Raw genomic sequence first — 16,434 nt, forward strand, 5'->3', positions numbered from 1 at the left:
AGCAGTGGAAAACAGCTGTCAAATATACCTATATCAACAAGAATGGGAGAAACATGTATGAAGAACAAAACATTGCTTTTAATGTCCAGAACTATTTCCAAATCAGTGCAGGTACACATACTGTTTCAATAATGTTCAGTAGTACCGCATTGCAAGTAATCAGAAGTGGGCTACATGCCTCTCAACTCCCCAGCTTTTCGCATAATGGCCAGATTTTGGTGTCATTTCTTAATTTTATTTGTTTTGGTTTTTTTTTTTTGGGGGGGGGGGGTTGCTCTCCTCATGACATTTCTGGTTTCTGGGAAAATGGCAGGATTTTACAAAACCATCAGTGTTGCTGGCACTTGTAAAATGTGATCTTGGGAACTAAATAGTCAGAGTGCAGGACAACGACATTGACAGCTATAAACCCCCAAAAAAGCATATAAGCTTCTCCCGGTTTCACATGCACACAAATATAGTCCAACCTTTCAAATGTCCAAAGTAGCAGTTCCTTAAGAAAATCCTACATTTGGCCGGACAACTCCTAACTTTTCAGCACGAGTACGGCTTGGAAGAGAGACGTTTCTCCGGTTGAACATGTGGTTGCGATAATACGCAAGTACCGATATTTTAAATTAGGCCACCATTTGTTAAAACAGTGTGCAGCTCAGCTGTAATTTAAATTTTGCTTAAATTTATGTACTAATACTTGTTTTATGTATGCAGTCATGGTGTATATGATTTTAAATTCTTAATTCTCTCTTATGTAAAGTGACTATTTTGCTATTTAGGTGTGTATGTAGTTTTGATGAAGTCTTCCATTGAGATTAAAGTACTTAACTTGAGTTTTGTTAAAGTCCTGTGATTGTGCATCAGACAAACTATGCTGCAGTGTGTTTTTGGAATCTGTTTATGGTATGCTGATTTTTGACCTTTTGAATTCTAAAAAACTAATTATTCTTAAAAAGTAGCCTAAGATCCTTTTTTCTAAGCTCTCTGATTCTGATTGGCATTCTTCTGTCTCGCATTCTTCTCAAAGTTAAATCATCAGCAACAGTATCTTAAAACAGTGACAAGAAAAAGCATCTGTTATAGGAGAACAGCAATATGTACATTAATATATTTTCCTTCCTCCATGTATACAAACATCTTGATTGCAAAATCTCTAATGCTCAATTATGCAAATACAGTCCACTGACAACCACTTTCAGCAAACCTGGCATGCTTTAGGTTCAGTGAAAGTGGTTTTCAGTGGAATATATACACATATTTGGGGTTCGGTGATTTTGACATGATTGGAAAATCATGTTTCCCTCTCCTTAAAATGTTCATACTCAGACTGTGTTGACCAAGTCTGGACATTGCATTACAGGGCCAGAATACATCAAGCCCTTCAATCTTCACAATACATTTCAGATAAAGAGAATAAAGAAGGAACTGGAAAAGAAAGGCCCTTGCATGTTCTTCCCCATCGTTGGTGCATGTGCATGTCCAACCCCTTGCTTGTCTGTTTTTCGGAGTACTGGCATACTCAGAATGCTTAATCTTGGGAATGTGTGCAACTGACATTACAGAGAGGACCAGCAAACCTTTAATGTTCGACTGCTTGACTTCTCTCATTTGAATTTATACAATGACAGCCAGGTAGTTTGACTTTTTATAACTGATATTGTCATTATTTTCTTATTTATTTATTTATTAGTAAGGTAAATTTCCCCTGATTCAAGTGGATGTGACCATGGGTGGGTGAGCTAGGAATACACATAAGTATCCGTTTTTCCCCTACTCACACATCTATGTCAAGATTTAAAAAAAATGCACAATGCATACTGCTAGTGCACTGTGGAAGAAATACAAATGTCTGTGCCCAGTTTAGTTGCAAAGGATGGACTTTGGACTTTACAAGCATCTGTTGGACTGTTGCTGCACACTAGTACCAGCCTTGCTGTTATGATACAGACATGAATATGTAATGGTAGGCAAGTTACACAGTTAATCATCATACAGTACAACAGGAGGAAGTGAAAGCACTGATAATCCAAAGATCAGGCTGTTATGCATACTCACAGTTCTGCTGAGTGTGTGTAGCAAATGTAAAATGCCCTCTATATGTACTGTGAATATGAGAATGCTCACAGTCATCTAACAGAGCAGTAGGGGACTACAATACAGAAGATACAATTTGTAATAAATGTCAATGTGCACAATAGCATGGCACCCTATGATATGTCCCCTGGCCATCTACAACCCTGCCAAAGTATCTGACTATACCTTTGCAGAACACACCTCAGCATATATCATCAACAGAGAAACATGCTATTAATGTGAGGCAAACATGGACGATCCCCTGTAATACAGAATGATCTGTGCAAACAGGGCTCCAAGCTCTGAACTGCAGGCCAAACAACAGGACAGGGGTTAATACTCCAGTTTTGAGGAAGTTGGAGTAGTAGGCACAAACACACTGGCAAGTCAATACCAGACAACTTTCCCCTTGCAGATATAGGAAACCTATTTGGTGTACTGAACATTTGTAAAGCAACACAGCACTGCGTTATGATATAACCACCATTCTGTAATACTTGAATGGGTGCAGATGGGGGAACATTTCTTGCACTCTGTAATTGGCAAAACAACATACCACATATTTTGTGATAACTGCAATTTTGTGATATTTCACTGGGGAATCATAAAGCACTATGTAGAACTTGCTAAATTACTGAACCAACAGTTGTCCTGCAAAGTCTATTACCTTTTTTGTGTTTGCAATATAAACAACGAAAACAGCATTACTTGCTCAGTACTTATTAATGCTAATTTGCTGAAAAGAGATTTCATAGAAGGGAGCTCTGACATTTTGCTTGGCCTTCAACAAGGATGATGAAGCAAGATAAAAGAAAAAAAATATGATGGCACTATGATTGCTTGCAATTAGCAACCTAGGACTATTTTGTGATACTCAGTTGTGAAGGGTGGCATAAAACAGCACATAGAAGTTATATAAATTGTATTGCAATAATATGTAACTGTGTTATAATGTTTAGTTCCTTCCCTTTTCACAATGAACAAGGGGAAAGCATCACTGCTTTGCCCAATGCATATCAGTACTGAAAAGGTATTTTTCTGAGTAGAACTGTGAAATTTTGCTTTTCAGTTTATGCTGAAGGTGAAGTAGATACAGCACTTTACAAATCCATAAAACAGGACTTTATATTCTAATGCTGATTAAGCAAATAAACAGAATGCACAGATACTGTTACTGAAGAAGACAATGGCAGTGAATCATCTCAAGATCATGTCACAAAACACAAATCCTTGCTGACATTAATGGTAGCATTTTAACTGTATGGATTTAATGGTTAACTGCCACTGCCTAGTACAATAATCTAGTTCATTAGCATGATCAGTAGACGATCTATTTGAAGTTTTATTCCTTTACATATCGCCTGCCAGAAAAGGTCTTGAGTCAAGCAAAGTGGTGCACTTACTCATATATGCAAGTCAACAAAACAGATGCACTACCAAACAACACACAAATATATATATATATATATATATATATATATATATATATATATATATATATATGAAACAGTGCATGCATATGTGAATGTGTGCACGTTCCAGGGGGCTAGAAACAGAATATGATAGTTGCACAAATGTATATCATACAAAATGCTACCAGCATTAATTCTATAGGCTTGAAGTGGTAAGCCTAAAATAAAAGAAATCAAAATAACAGCCAAGTTGGTATCTTGCTGACCTGTTGGGCGGGGGGGGGGGCATTGTATTCTACCATAAAAACAAAGAATTCTCATTGTCAGCAAAACAAGGGTTGTCTGTCTGGTCCACACTCTTTGCCCACTGCCCAGAAAACAAACAAACAGAATACAATGATGACTACGGAGGAATCAGCGTGTACTCTTCATATCAGAGGAAAGGTTTGAAGTAAGCAAATACAGTTCTTCAGACCTCTGAATAAGAGGACATCATCACAACACTGTATATTACAGCTCTGCTATGGGAAGACATCTATGTTTTCCTGCCTCTGCACATTCATGTGGACCATGACTGGTAGGTACCTTTTAGATCCTGCTGTCTGTAAACTGGAGTACTGGCCATCATGATCTCCAGTGTTTACTGTAATTTTATTTTGCTAAATTAAACAGAATACAGTTAAACAGTTAGTCAAGTGTTATCATATTCAAACCTGGAGACTTGTAAGTAACCTGCATTGCACTCCTGAGATGAGAAGTAAAGATATGGTCTGATACAAAAAGCTAATCCTTGGCAATCATGAAATGACTCCATGGCTCCATGTAGGACACTAGTGTTAACAATAACCCACAAAAATATGCAGTAATTCGCCGAGCTAGCTAAACACCTTTATTATACAATGACCTCCCATTAATATTCCAAAACGTGCACGCTGATAGGTCAGACTTATACTAATGAAAAAAGGTCGCCCGGACTTTTTCCATTAGTAGAAGTCTTTTTTTTTTTTTTTTACAGCAATAGAGAACGCAAGATCTCCATTGCATTTTGGAAACTGTCTCGCTATGTTATAGGTTCATAGGTTCATACTAGGCTATCTGCCCTAGGGCATTTATAAGCCTAGCCAGAATGTGTTTGGCTTTCGCCACCAATTTTATATTTATTTTGCTATGCCCTTTTTCGAGGTTAGTATACTGTGCCTCTGTCTAACAGTGACACAGAAGTGATACCCGGGGTAAATCTACGATCTCCCATCCACTCATCAAGATTCTTCTTGAAGAGAGTCAATGAGGGACTCTGCCTAACCTGGACTGGGATTTTATTCCAGAGTGAAGGGAGCCTCTGGGTTATGAATCTGTCCCTCCAGCATGTCCTATTTATTTCAGTGCTGAGGTTCAAGTCTCTCGAGCACGAAGCACGATGGGATTTGGATTTTCTGAGGTGCAGCATGTCCATTAATTCCGGGTTGGACATGGCTTTATACGTCAGGCACAGATTGCCTCTGAACAGGCGGTATGCCACTGAGTAGAGCTGGAGTTTCTTTAACCGGGCAGCATATGGCATCTGTTTGAGCCCTTTGATCCTCTTGGTGAGGTACTTTTGGGGTCTTTCCAGTTGCTGCAGGTGTCTGGTAAGGTACATCCCAAAAGGGGCATTGTACTCAATTATGGGCCTGATGAGGGATGAGTACAGAGGCATGATGACCTCCCCTGATCTAGATGTGAATCCCTTCATGATTAGGTGGGCTATATAAAATGTTTTTCTAACCACTTTGGCCACGTGGTTGTCAAATGAGAGATTGCTATCAACTTGGGTCCCCAGGTCCCTAATTACTTCCTCTGTACTTAATGGATTACCACCTATGTGGTAATTTGTGGGCACTTTGTTTTTGCCAAAGGGGATGACTATACACTTTTTGGCATTTAGCTTGAGGCCATGGCTCTGGCACCAGTTGTCTGTTTCTATGAGGCCCTTTTGGAGGATGCTTATGTCGGCTGGAGAGTCGATTATGACGCCCAGTTTGCAGTCATCTGCGAACTTTGTCAGCCACAGTCCTTCCGTGTTGGCCTGTACCTCCAAGAAATATATACCAAACAAGAGAGGTCCCAGGACTGAGCCTTGTGGAACACCACTTGTAACTGGTTTGGAGTCTGACATGGCTCCAGCAATTCTAACCATGTGGGTTCTGTCCTTGAGCCAGTTTGCAATCCATCTAGTGACATATGGGTTTATATTTAAGCTGGTGAGCTTATCTATAATGCCCGAGTGGGGTATTGTATCGAAGGCTTTTGCGAGGTCCAGGTAGGCTGTGTGGACCACCTTAGCCTCGTCAATGGCCTTGGTGACTGTTTCAAAGAAATCAACCAGGTTTAAGAGGCAGGATCTGCCCTTAACAAAGCCGAACTGGGTAGGATCCAGTGTCTGTAGGTCCCTATGAGGTCCACGATGATCCTTTCCATAGCTTTGCAGACCAAACTAGTCAGGCTTATGAGGCGATAGTTTCCAGGATCCGTTGAGGCACCACCTTTATGGAGAGGGACCACTGTTGCTGTATGCCACTCTTTGGGCACATATCCTGTAGTAAGGCTGAGATTGAACAGTAGTTTTATGTTTGGGTTTAGCTCTTCTTGGAGTTCATGTAGGATGCAGCCCGGGACACCGTCTGGTCCCATTGATGCTGTGTTTTTTGCTTTGGAGAGGACGGCTCTTACCTGAGCATCTGAGATGTCAGGGGGCAGCACTCTGCTGGGATAGATATTTGCCCTTTTGGTGGGGAGGGGGGGAGAAGTTTGTGCTGAACCTGTCAGCTAGGATGTTGGCAATGTCTGTGGGTTCAGTGTATTTTTTGTCATTTTGGAATAATTCTGAGCATATCTGGGAATTACCACCCAGGTTCCTAACATAACGAAAGAAAACCTTGTGATTATCCTTAGTGTCCTGTGCAATTTTTCTCTCGAAGCTGGCCTTTGACAATTTTATGAGTGCCCGTAGTTTTTTTGCTAATACTGATCAGTGATGCCTTCCCTTTTTGGGATTTTGCTCTATCATTTAGTAGCTTCCTCCTTCTATTGTGTAGTTTGTTTATGGCTGGGGTCCACCAGACAGGACGTCTGCCTTTGGAGGATTGGGCCTTGGTTTTATTTGGGATCGCATGATCCATGCATTCCTGAAGGTGTTCATAGAATGAGTTTATAAAGGATTCTGCGGTCTGGGCTGTATTTTCCACAGGCCCGAGGGCTTTGAAGGATTCCACCTCGGTTTTGAGGAGTGTGAAATTTGCTTTAGAGAAGTTTTTGACTGTGGTTTTCTGGGCAGGGGGTGGGGTCGGGATGTGAATATCCAGTGAGATTAGTTTATGGTCTGATCTTAGCAGTGAGGGATACACTTCTGGTCTGGAGCATAGAGTCCCCATGTTGGTGATGATCAGGTCCAGTATGTTTTCCCCTCTTGTGGGAGTGGTAACAAGTTGTTCCATAGCATTTGAGTTTATAAATTCTAGGAATCTTTGGGCTAGGGTGTTGGAGCTAGAGTAATGCTCCCAGTCTATGTTTGGGTAGTTGAAGTCACCCAATATAATGGTGTTTGGAGAGACCTTCATATTTTCCAGTGTTCTCAGAAAGGCCGAGTGGGGTTCCTGGGTTTGGGAGGGTGGTCTGTAGCAGGCTATAAACTGGAAGGCAGTTTTACCCACTGTTAGTTGCACATGGATAGTCTCTGATGCTTCGTGCTTTAAAGGAGTTTAACATAGCCAAACAGCTTTAAAAAAAGTAACGGAGATCTTCCTTTCTCCGTTGCTTTTTTTAAAGCTGTCTCGCTATGTTAAACTCCTTTAACATAACGAGACACTTTGTAAAAAGCAACGGAGATCTTGCTTTCTCCACTGCTTCCATCCACAGCTCTGATGTACATCAGAACTGCCGAGAATAAAAGACAGCTGCGGAAGGGCAGCATGGAGGCATTATACAATGCCATTATTTAAGAAAAGTAAGTATTTTTTTCTTAAATAATGTCATTGTATAATAGCAATAACCCACTTTTGGGTGTGGGTAATGCTGTATTTACCCACGGTTGCCTTTGTTTGGCCACTTGGGCTTCGCCCTCGTGACCAAACCACACCAACCGTGGGTAAATCCAGTATTACCCACACCCAGGCGTGGGTTATTGCTTAAATATTCAATAGAAATACACTGACAAGAATTCTAAATGACAAACACTACACAAGTGCAATATACTCCAAAATAACATACAAAAGTGAGTATTCAGAATTTCAGCACATCATTTCATAGTCTTGTACTGCAGTGGAAAAAACTGACAACTGCATGCTTGAAACTCAGATACTCTGTAATCATAACATGTAATGAAAAAGATGACCCTTGAATAAAATAATTCCAGTACAGTAGCTAAAACAGTGGGGGAGGAGAACAAATGTGATGCAAATTCATAAGAAAACTATTTTTTACTAAGAATGTGCATCTGAAAAAAAAAACAGTCAATGGAATTAAGGTAGGGCATTGGGATGCAGCCCATCTGTTTGGTTTTATGAATGACCTCACAGCACTGTTTGAGTAGGATGAGGGGCATGACATGGCCCCGTTGTCTGCTTTATATTCTCTTTGGAAGAATGTGGTGGTCTTTGTCATTGAGCTGACACCCTGGGACTTGAAGGGATGACCGTGAATGCAGGGGGTCAGACCTCAAAAATGCAAGTCCATTTCTTAAGGAGGTACATAACAAAAGTGAGTAAGGTGGTGGGCTTGGTGGTGGGCTTGCTGTGCCATGATATGATTGTACATATGACTGGGGGCACCTTAAAAAGGAACAATGACTTTCTTGTCAGAGTGATGGTGCTGCAAGAACTTCGTCCTGCTGTGACGAAGTTCTTGCAGCACCATCACTCTGACAAGAAAGGATTAGGCCTGCACAGGCTAGTGTTTGGAGACAGATGGACCTTTGAAAGGGGACCACATGATGGATGAAGAGATCAGAACATTCTTTCCTCAAGGCACCATGAGAAGGCAGACCTTCTCATAAATCTTAGATAATCAGTACAGTGAAAGTAAAGCAGCACAAAACTCACCTTTAAACTCACTAATAATTATGAGGTGTATCAAGCTTCTCTCTGTCTTTTTACAGTGCCCAAATTACTGAATTAAATATTTAAGTCAATTTGTCACTAAGTTAATAAATATCATGAGCCATAAGTTTGCTTTGAGTTTAAATTCCACAGTTCAGGAAATGATGCGCTTGGCTTCATATAGTAGATGCTGTGGTTCAAGAACACAACAGATGCAAAGATCAAAGGGGACATCCTGTGTGTTACACAGCTATGTGCTAGTGAAGATACCCTAATGACTTCAAATGAATGATTTCCTTCATTCACTGAAATGCAGGTTTCCTGTAACATCCAGAGAGATGGTGGTGATGCTTGCAAGAATTAAAACTGTAGCATTATGCTTCCTAACCCAAAAAACTCAAAACACACAGATCACTAATTAACATTCTCTATGCCATCATGTGACTTTACTTTGCAGATTCAGGTTAGAATAAAATAGTATAAAATGATGCATATTTGATGCTTTACTGGAAACAAATTATTAGCAATACCATAACAACAAAACAGACAGAAATGTGTTCTTGCAGTAGATAGTAAGACAATGTCATCTGAAACAAGTTTCAAAACATCATTGAGGCAAATTGTCATAAGCTAGGTATAACCTTTGGTAATGTACATGCAGCCATAGGAAAAGGTACCGCATTTCACTGTTTAAGCTTCTTCTGTCAATTCATATGCTGCATGAAAACATCTGTGCTTAACTCATGATACCTTTTATTTTAACATGATATAAATACTTAAATAATTTTTACTGCATACTTAGCTTGCCTTTTAAGGTTGGCACAACTTCATGGAGTCAGCAGAGTCCCAGAAAGTTTCTCAAGAAACATAGTCACTTATCCAGGATGTCCATAGATAGCATTAAAAATGTTTCAAGTAACAGTGCAGCATTTAGGCTATGTTAAAAGAGAGAGAGAGAGAGAAAGGAAGCATTCAGACAAAGTTTTCATGGCAGAAGAAAAAAAGTGGTCATTCCTGAAATCTGAATTGAGAACAACATAATGCTTCCATGAATCTTCTTCTTTCGGCTGCTCCCGTTAGGGGTCGCCACAGCGGATCATCTGTTTCCATTTCTTCCTGTCCTCTGCATCTTGCTCTGTCACACCAACCACCTGCATGTCCTCTCTCTCACCACATCCATAAACCTTATCTTAGGTCTTCCTCTTTTCCTGTTACCTGGCAGCTTTATCCTTAGCATCTTTTTCCCAATATACTCTGCATTCCTCCTCAGCACATGTCCAAACCAACGTAATCTTGCCTCTCTGGCTTTGTCTCCAAACCTTCCATCCTGGGCTGACCCTCTAATATACTTATGCCTAATGCTTCCATGAATGCAGATGCAAATAAGGCTATGTCTAAAGACATGGAAAAACCTCTCTTCTACAAGCACATACTTGATTCTGAACTTTAGATAGCCCTTCACAAGTAAGGGCAGCAACTGGTGACTTGAGGTGGTTAAGGTAATGCACTATGAAGAGGTTGAATCTATCAGATCTGGATGTAAGTTTCCACAATCACTGCTTGCATTTTCTGTGACCAGAGGAAGTCTCTCAAGCAGACCCACACACTGGTGGAACCTGAAGACATGCAAATGTGCCCTCATGCACCATAATCAAAAAATGCTAACTAAACAAATACAAAAAAAATTAAAGGAAAATTTTTAAAAAAAATAATAAAAAAGGTGCAACTAGGTCCATGGTATATGTAGCAATTTGCAAAGGCCACCCTATCACTTCCATTAACCTTCTCTTGCAGCACTACAAGCTATTGTGCTTCTACAGCAGATAGACAGTTTACTAAAGAAAGAAAAATACCATTGCGACTGCTACAATATTTTTAACATCCTCACCTCAGATCTTCTCTCTAGGCCCAAATGCGACAACTTGTTCAGGGAGTTTGAGAACAAATTCCTCCTCTGAACAGTGTAAAGGAGATAGTATATTTTTCTTTAGCTGTCTACAATAGCTAAATAGTGTGCGTGTGTTTTTCTTTTCTCTCTCTCTCTTTTTTTTTGCATCCAATATGGCAATCCCTCTAGCTTCAAATGAAAATGATTCTGAAAGGAGATTTCCAACTTGTGCTATGCCATGCTTCAGTAAGTAAAATATCATTAAATGGTTTTGCAGAACTCAGTCACAGTAACTTCCCACAGAATCTCAAGAATAGAATATTTCTACTGCCTCAGTTGCTGCTTAAGACATGATCCCTAAAACAGACTATCTGCCCTCCGAATGTATCTGTTACCCTTTTTGCCCCTTCATAAAGACAAAATGTCTGAGCATTTCAAACTATGATGTCATAAGCAGAACAGAGCAACCTCAGGGCAGGAAAGGGCACAGATAATGATGTCTCAAGAGATGAGAATATTTTTAAAGAAATGTTGGAAATGTCTGCAGGTCTGAGGAATGGAATATCTATAAATTCACATTCTGGAGGGGGGAATGTTCATGAAATGTTATGTCATGCCAGTGCCAACTACCTTTGTTTTGCAGGAAACAGGAAAATAAATCAGTAATGTGTGCTGAAAGAAATTAAATAAGTTTAAAAAGAGTCTGGAAAACATTTCAAAGATACACTGCACTGAAGACAGATGTATGTACTGTTTGCGCTGGTGTGTATGTGTATATAAGTCATCATAACACTTCTCAGAGACTGTGGAAGTACAGAATGGACATAATTGATGCTGAATACGTAGAACACCATGCCTGGCAAAAAGGAAGCCAAGTTTTCCCTTGGGGTAAATATTTTCCAAGTTACTTCCCACAAGCGGTTGGCTTCTGCTCTGTTTTCCTCTCCTATCATCACTCCTTTCAAATCTGACAGATGAAGCTAGAACTGGACATACCTGTTAATGTTACATGAAGTGAATATCCTGCCATCCAAAGATGGAGCAGGATATTTGTTCTTTTACAGTTATTATTTCATTGGATAACATGTTCTTTAGTTCAGTTGTATTATATAGTCAGTGCCATATGTTTTTTGGTTAACAGATCAAATTAGGTGAAAGACGAACTTAAGATAATCCAGATCTCAAAAGGAAGTACTGTACGGGGTTACTTAACTCCAAGGACAGGCATGACCTGTGAAAGGGTAAATTAACTCATTGTGACTATGTGTCTGGAACTAAAAAACTTTATGAATATTTTGAAAAGACTGAGTTCCTTATAGTGATTTGATGCTTGGCAACATCTCAGTGTGAATAGTTTAACACCATGAGAATATGTACATTTAAAAAAAGCAATATATTCAACTCTTTGCAAGGGCCATAATTTTGCTTTTTATCAGCATATTAGCACTGCGGCCATTGAATGGACACATTTCAGACTGTTAGTAAACCAAGAAAACAGGAGAACTTTCCAATTTTAAGAATACTTTGCATAGCAATAAATAAATCACTGCTTCTTACCATAGATCTATCAGAAAAGTATTTATAAAGAAACAAGACAAGCATAACTGGCAAACACAAATAATAAACACATTAAGAGTAAGCTTATTGAAGCTAAGATACGTTTCTCTGTTTTGTGCATTTATCATACTGTGGCTCAAATTGTTCTGCCCTAGTTTCTGCTTCCCTAACTTGTCCGGATATTCTCTTCACTGAACTGTACAGATTTGCACCTGGGACAGTAAGAATCTGAAGTGATAATGCATTACACTGAAGATGCATCATTGTCTGTGTTAAGATTTTCTCTCACTCTCATTTTATGGATCATCAGTCTCACAGAGATGTGTATTTTAACACTCAAGAGGTCAGTCTTGCACAGACTATACTCCCACTGACCTCTCATCCTCCCCACATGCAGCCATGTACTGCCTGCCCTTTTCTCTTGGGAAAGCTGTGGCCCAATGAAATCCACGGCTTCTTCCATAACCGGTCTTGCTGTGACAGTCTATGTCCCATGCCAATAATGCCACTAACGACGACTGAATCTATTGGCATGTACATAGAGTCTTTGTAGTTAATCATCTAAGCATAAACTGGTATGGACCGCACAGGAGCTTAGCACTGGGAGAAAAGCCTAGTTTTCCTGCTGCTTTATTTTTTAAGGTTTAATACTTTACAAGGGCAAATGTTAAAGAAATTATGAAGGATTCTGAAAATGAGAAAATCCCATCACAGAATTAGAGCCAGACAGCAGCTTGTTTAGCCATCTTCATTGTTGCATCTGTGACTTCCCTACAGGAAGATAACAGTAAGGGGGAGGAGCAGGCAAGCTGCTAGGGCTACTGCTACTTACACATCAGTTTATCATGGAGAGAAAATCAACTGATTGCTTCAGATAAGGAAAGTTAAAAGAACTGAAAAGGCACTTCAGAAGAGAGGCATACTGCAATAACAGGCACAACTGCCTCCCACTTGCCATGTGATACTTCACAGAACTGCTGGAAGCAAAAAAGCCCATCTTACTGAGTTTGTGACTGGGAAAATCTGAAAGTCAGAACTAATGCACAGCACTTGATATTTGGCATTTCAGTGAAGAATAGCACTGGATACAATCAGGACTGAAGTGCTGCAAATCCCTGGGAGCTGCACTTGAATACTGTGTACTGCTGACTGCCTGCAGACCAGAGGCATGTGGCTGGTTCATTTTTTCTGTATCAGCTGTAGTCTTGCCCTGGATGCAGGGTCTAGTTCCCTGAGGAAGAGCACTGATAACATCAGCAAGAAACACTACCAAGTACAGCATGGACCCTGCAGCTATACATTTTTGCTCCCTGAGATTGACAACTGCCGCTTCTCATCAACTTCTTATGCAAATAATGCTGTACAGAAGGATGCCCCTGTAGGCTCTGAGGATTCAATGCAAAGGCTGCAAGAACTTGAGAACATCATGGAAAATAATACACAATGGCTGATGAAGGTAGGATGGTTATGCAGTGATTCATTAGCATGATGAACTATAGCAGGCTTTTATAATAACATAACTCTGAATAATCTAAATGCAGCAAAGCATCATTTGTTTTCAGTGAAACATTGCTTCCTTAACTCACATCCTAGCAAAAGAAACTATAGACTGCACATACTACGCACAGTTTGCCCAACTCAAATCTTCTTCAAAGTCTTGTCTTGCTGAAATTTAAAGGGAGGAAGGGGTGACTAACCCCATATTTTAGGGAAAGAAAACTAAGCAAAATGCAGAAGACAATGTTGAACTTCATGCACTTTTTTTAAAAAATAATTCGGCATAATACTGAAAAAAAAAAGAATGCAAGGGATGAACACTTTCAGGATTAGGGAGGGTCTCTGTTGATATATTTTGTAAAACAGCACAATATTGTGACCCTCCCCATATAGTTTAGCAATTTTTCAAAGCTCATCATAGCCTTCCCTGTGTAATTCATAGCTGCTACCTGTTTTCATATAGTTCTGCATTTAATTACTCATATATCCCTTAGAAGCATGCTTTCTTCCAGCATGGAATCATGAATTCTGTTGCTGAACTCTGGACATGTATTCAAACACTATGCAGTATGACACTATGCATACCATAAGTATTTTTGTATAAATATGTCTTTCACTTTGGGCTGAACATGATTGCTAGTAATGGCCTGCCCTTCAACAAGACTGTGCATCTAAGTCTGGGCTGCAGTAATGAATATAACACTTGTTTCACAGGAATGCCATAAAATAATTGCAATCATTATCTGAAATTCCTAGTAAGCTAAATGAAAAAGTCTGCACCAAAGAAAACAAAAATGGTAAATTATGTAAGCACGTAACTCCAATAAATATTTTTTATAATCTCACAGATCAAGGCCTCCCATAACTGCTACAAAAGTGAGAGATAATGGACTGATTATGCAAAAGTTCTGTTCATTTGAAATTCACCTATCAATATAGTACTGAAGGTTGATTTTATTTTTACTCATTATTTTCACTTTTCCCATGTGGGTAGCACCTGCTGGAGTTAAGGTTACTTTTTTAAGGGGGACTCAATTGGGTCGTTATACTGGACAATGTAAACTTAAAATCTTAGCCAAAGGGTAATAGTGCAGGAGAAGAGAGGAGCCCCCCCCCCCCATCTACACTGTATTGTCAATACTAGAATGTTGATCAGTGCTGCCAGCCTTACCTGCCCCAATGATACTCATGGATGAAGCTCCCTAGTAGAAGCATTGGGTGTAGCACCTATGAAACATTAGCCTACAGTGCAGATGTTGCCAAGTGGCGCAAAGCACTTAGCAACCCAGGAAATGTGTGAGTTTGGAGGCAAGCACATCATTCTGAGGTCTGGCAGCACTGTAGAGTTCAAGGAAGCCACTAAGATGAAACATTCCATGGGTAGGCCACTCCACAAGACCCACTGTCAGGGCCCACTCCCTAACTCTCAGCTCTCACCACTGGAAGAAGGAATGAGCCTTAGTGCACTTCTCTAGCCCGGGGATGCCAAGCTCTTGTCCCAGAGAATAAACGGATAGACTGGGTACTGGCAGTGGGGCCATAAAGCAAGGTTCTGTGGGGAAGAGTAAAGGGAAATGTGCTCCCAGCCTTCTAAACCTACCCGTATCAAAGGTGTGTCTGTGTACAATCTTCTAAGCCCAAATACTGCACTGATTCGCAAGTCATTTACCAGACCAAACCTTCCAAGTCAGCCTTAATAAAATGTTTTTCTGTCTCAGTTTTCACACAGTAAAAAAAAATAACTGGAATGATTCCCAAACCTTCTGATTTTTCAATAACATACCCAGCTTCTAAGTAGATGTCAGTTTAACACAGCTCTGTTTAAATACAGTATTTCCAGTAATGCTTAATGACATGCCGAGAAGATGCTAGCCAATGATTTCTGCCATGATGACTAGACATCAGTAGGACCATAGGTAATTTACATTCAGCTTGCCTTACGGATGTCTCTTGTTTTGTAATATGCTGTGGATGGGAATCAGTTTTATTTATCCTTGTTTATTAATATCAGCCACTGATTCTCAAGGAAACAGATCATGAAAGTGAATTATTTTAAGATGCTCATGCTTTGCATTGCTCGTGTTATCTTTCCAGTTCTCATCCCAAGTAACTCAGCATACCTGTCAACCTTTTAGATCAAGGAATCCGGACAAAGTCATAAATACTGGAGGGGACAACAAAGAGCCAAAAATAGGAAAAAGTGTTTAAATATTGCTCTTACAAACTTAGAAAGTTGATAGCAGATTTTGCATTTGCATTAATTTTCTGAAGGGTATGAAGTCTGAATTTCAAATGTCTGACATTATTTTCTGACTTCAATCCTCAATGATTTGCAAGTGATTTGTCAGAAAAAAAAATCACAATTTTATGAAAAACAGGCCAAAAATATGAGACAAAAATCTGGATATTCTGCAAAAATATGTACACTTGAGAGGTATGCTCAAGGGTTTCTCAAACAATACATAAGCAGATGTCAGTAGTAGTAAACTACTGAGCGATTAAAGCTGGATGTACCTTCCTTAGAATATATTTATAAAGAAAAGGGGGCTCATACTACACCTTTAAACATGCTTGAAAGATAGCGTAGTAGTAAGATATAATAGTTTATGAAACTATACAGTGACAGCCCAAAAAACAAAAAAAACTTGCAGTATGTGAAGGAGTAGAGTACTGTGTGAAATGAACTGTAATTAAACACACAGACTGCTGTGATTCCAAAAGCAGAATATGTCTGCACAGAGCAGTTTGCTACTTGCTGACAGATGGATGACGGTGTAAACAAGGTAATTCTATACTGTGTAACAAGCAGAACTCTGTGTAAACCGGAGGTGTGAACCTTGAGTGGTCTGCACACTAGCATATTGTCAATGATTTTATTGTTGTTTTGTCACCACATCGCAATGATTTCTGCGATGTACCACAATGAACAGGAAAGTAAAAT

The 16,434-nt window shown here is 39.7% G+C and overlaps 2 protein-coding genes across 2 annotated transcripts in view; one reads left to right on the top strand and one right to left on the bottom strand.

The window, feature by feature from the left end:
• Positions 1-16,434, bottom strand: part of MCPH1 (microcephalin 1) — a 2,707,094-nt gene that overhangs the window by 393,416 nt on the left and 2,297,244 nt on the right. The gene's annotated exons all lie outside the window — the stretch shown is intronic.
• Positions 12,523-16,434, top strand: part of ANGPT2 (angiopoietin 2) — a 688,700-nt gene continuing 684,788 nt past the window's right edge. The window contains exon 1 of the mRNA XM_044061900.1: positions 12,523-13,452. Coding sequence (XP_043917835.1) covers positions 13,165-13,452 — 288 coding nt within the window. The 5' untranslated portion in view covers positions 12,523-13,164. The remainder of the gene's footprint in view (positions 13,453-16,434) is intronic.

This window comes from Protopterus annectens, chromosome 2.part0 (assembly GCF_019279795.1).
Source record: "Protopterus annectens isolate FY-2018-M chromosome 2.part0, PAN1.0, whole genome shotgun sequence".
Taxonomy (NCBI): domain Eukaryota; kingdom Metazoa; phylum Chordata; order Ceratodontiformes; family Protopteridae; genus Protopterus; species Protopterus annectens.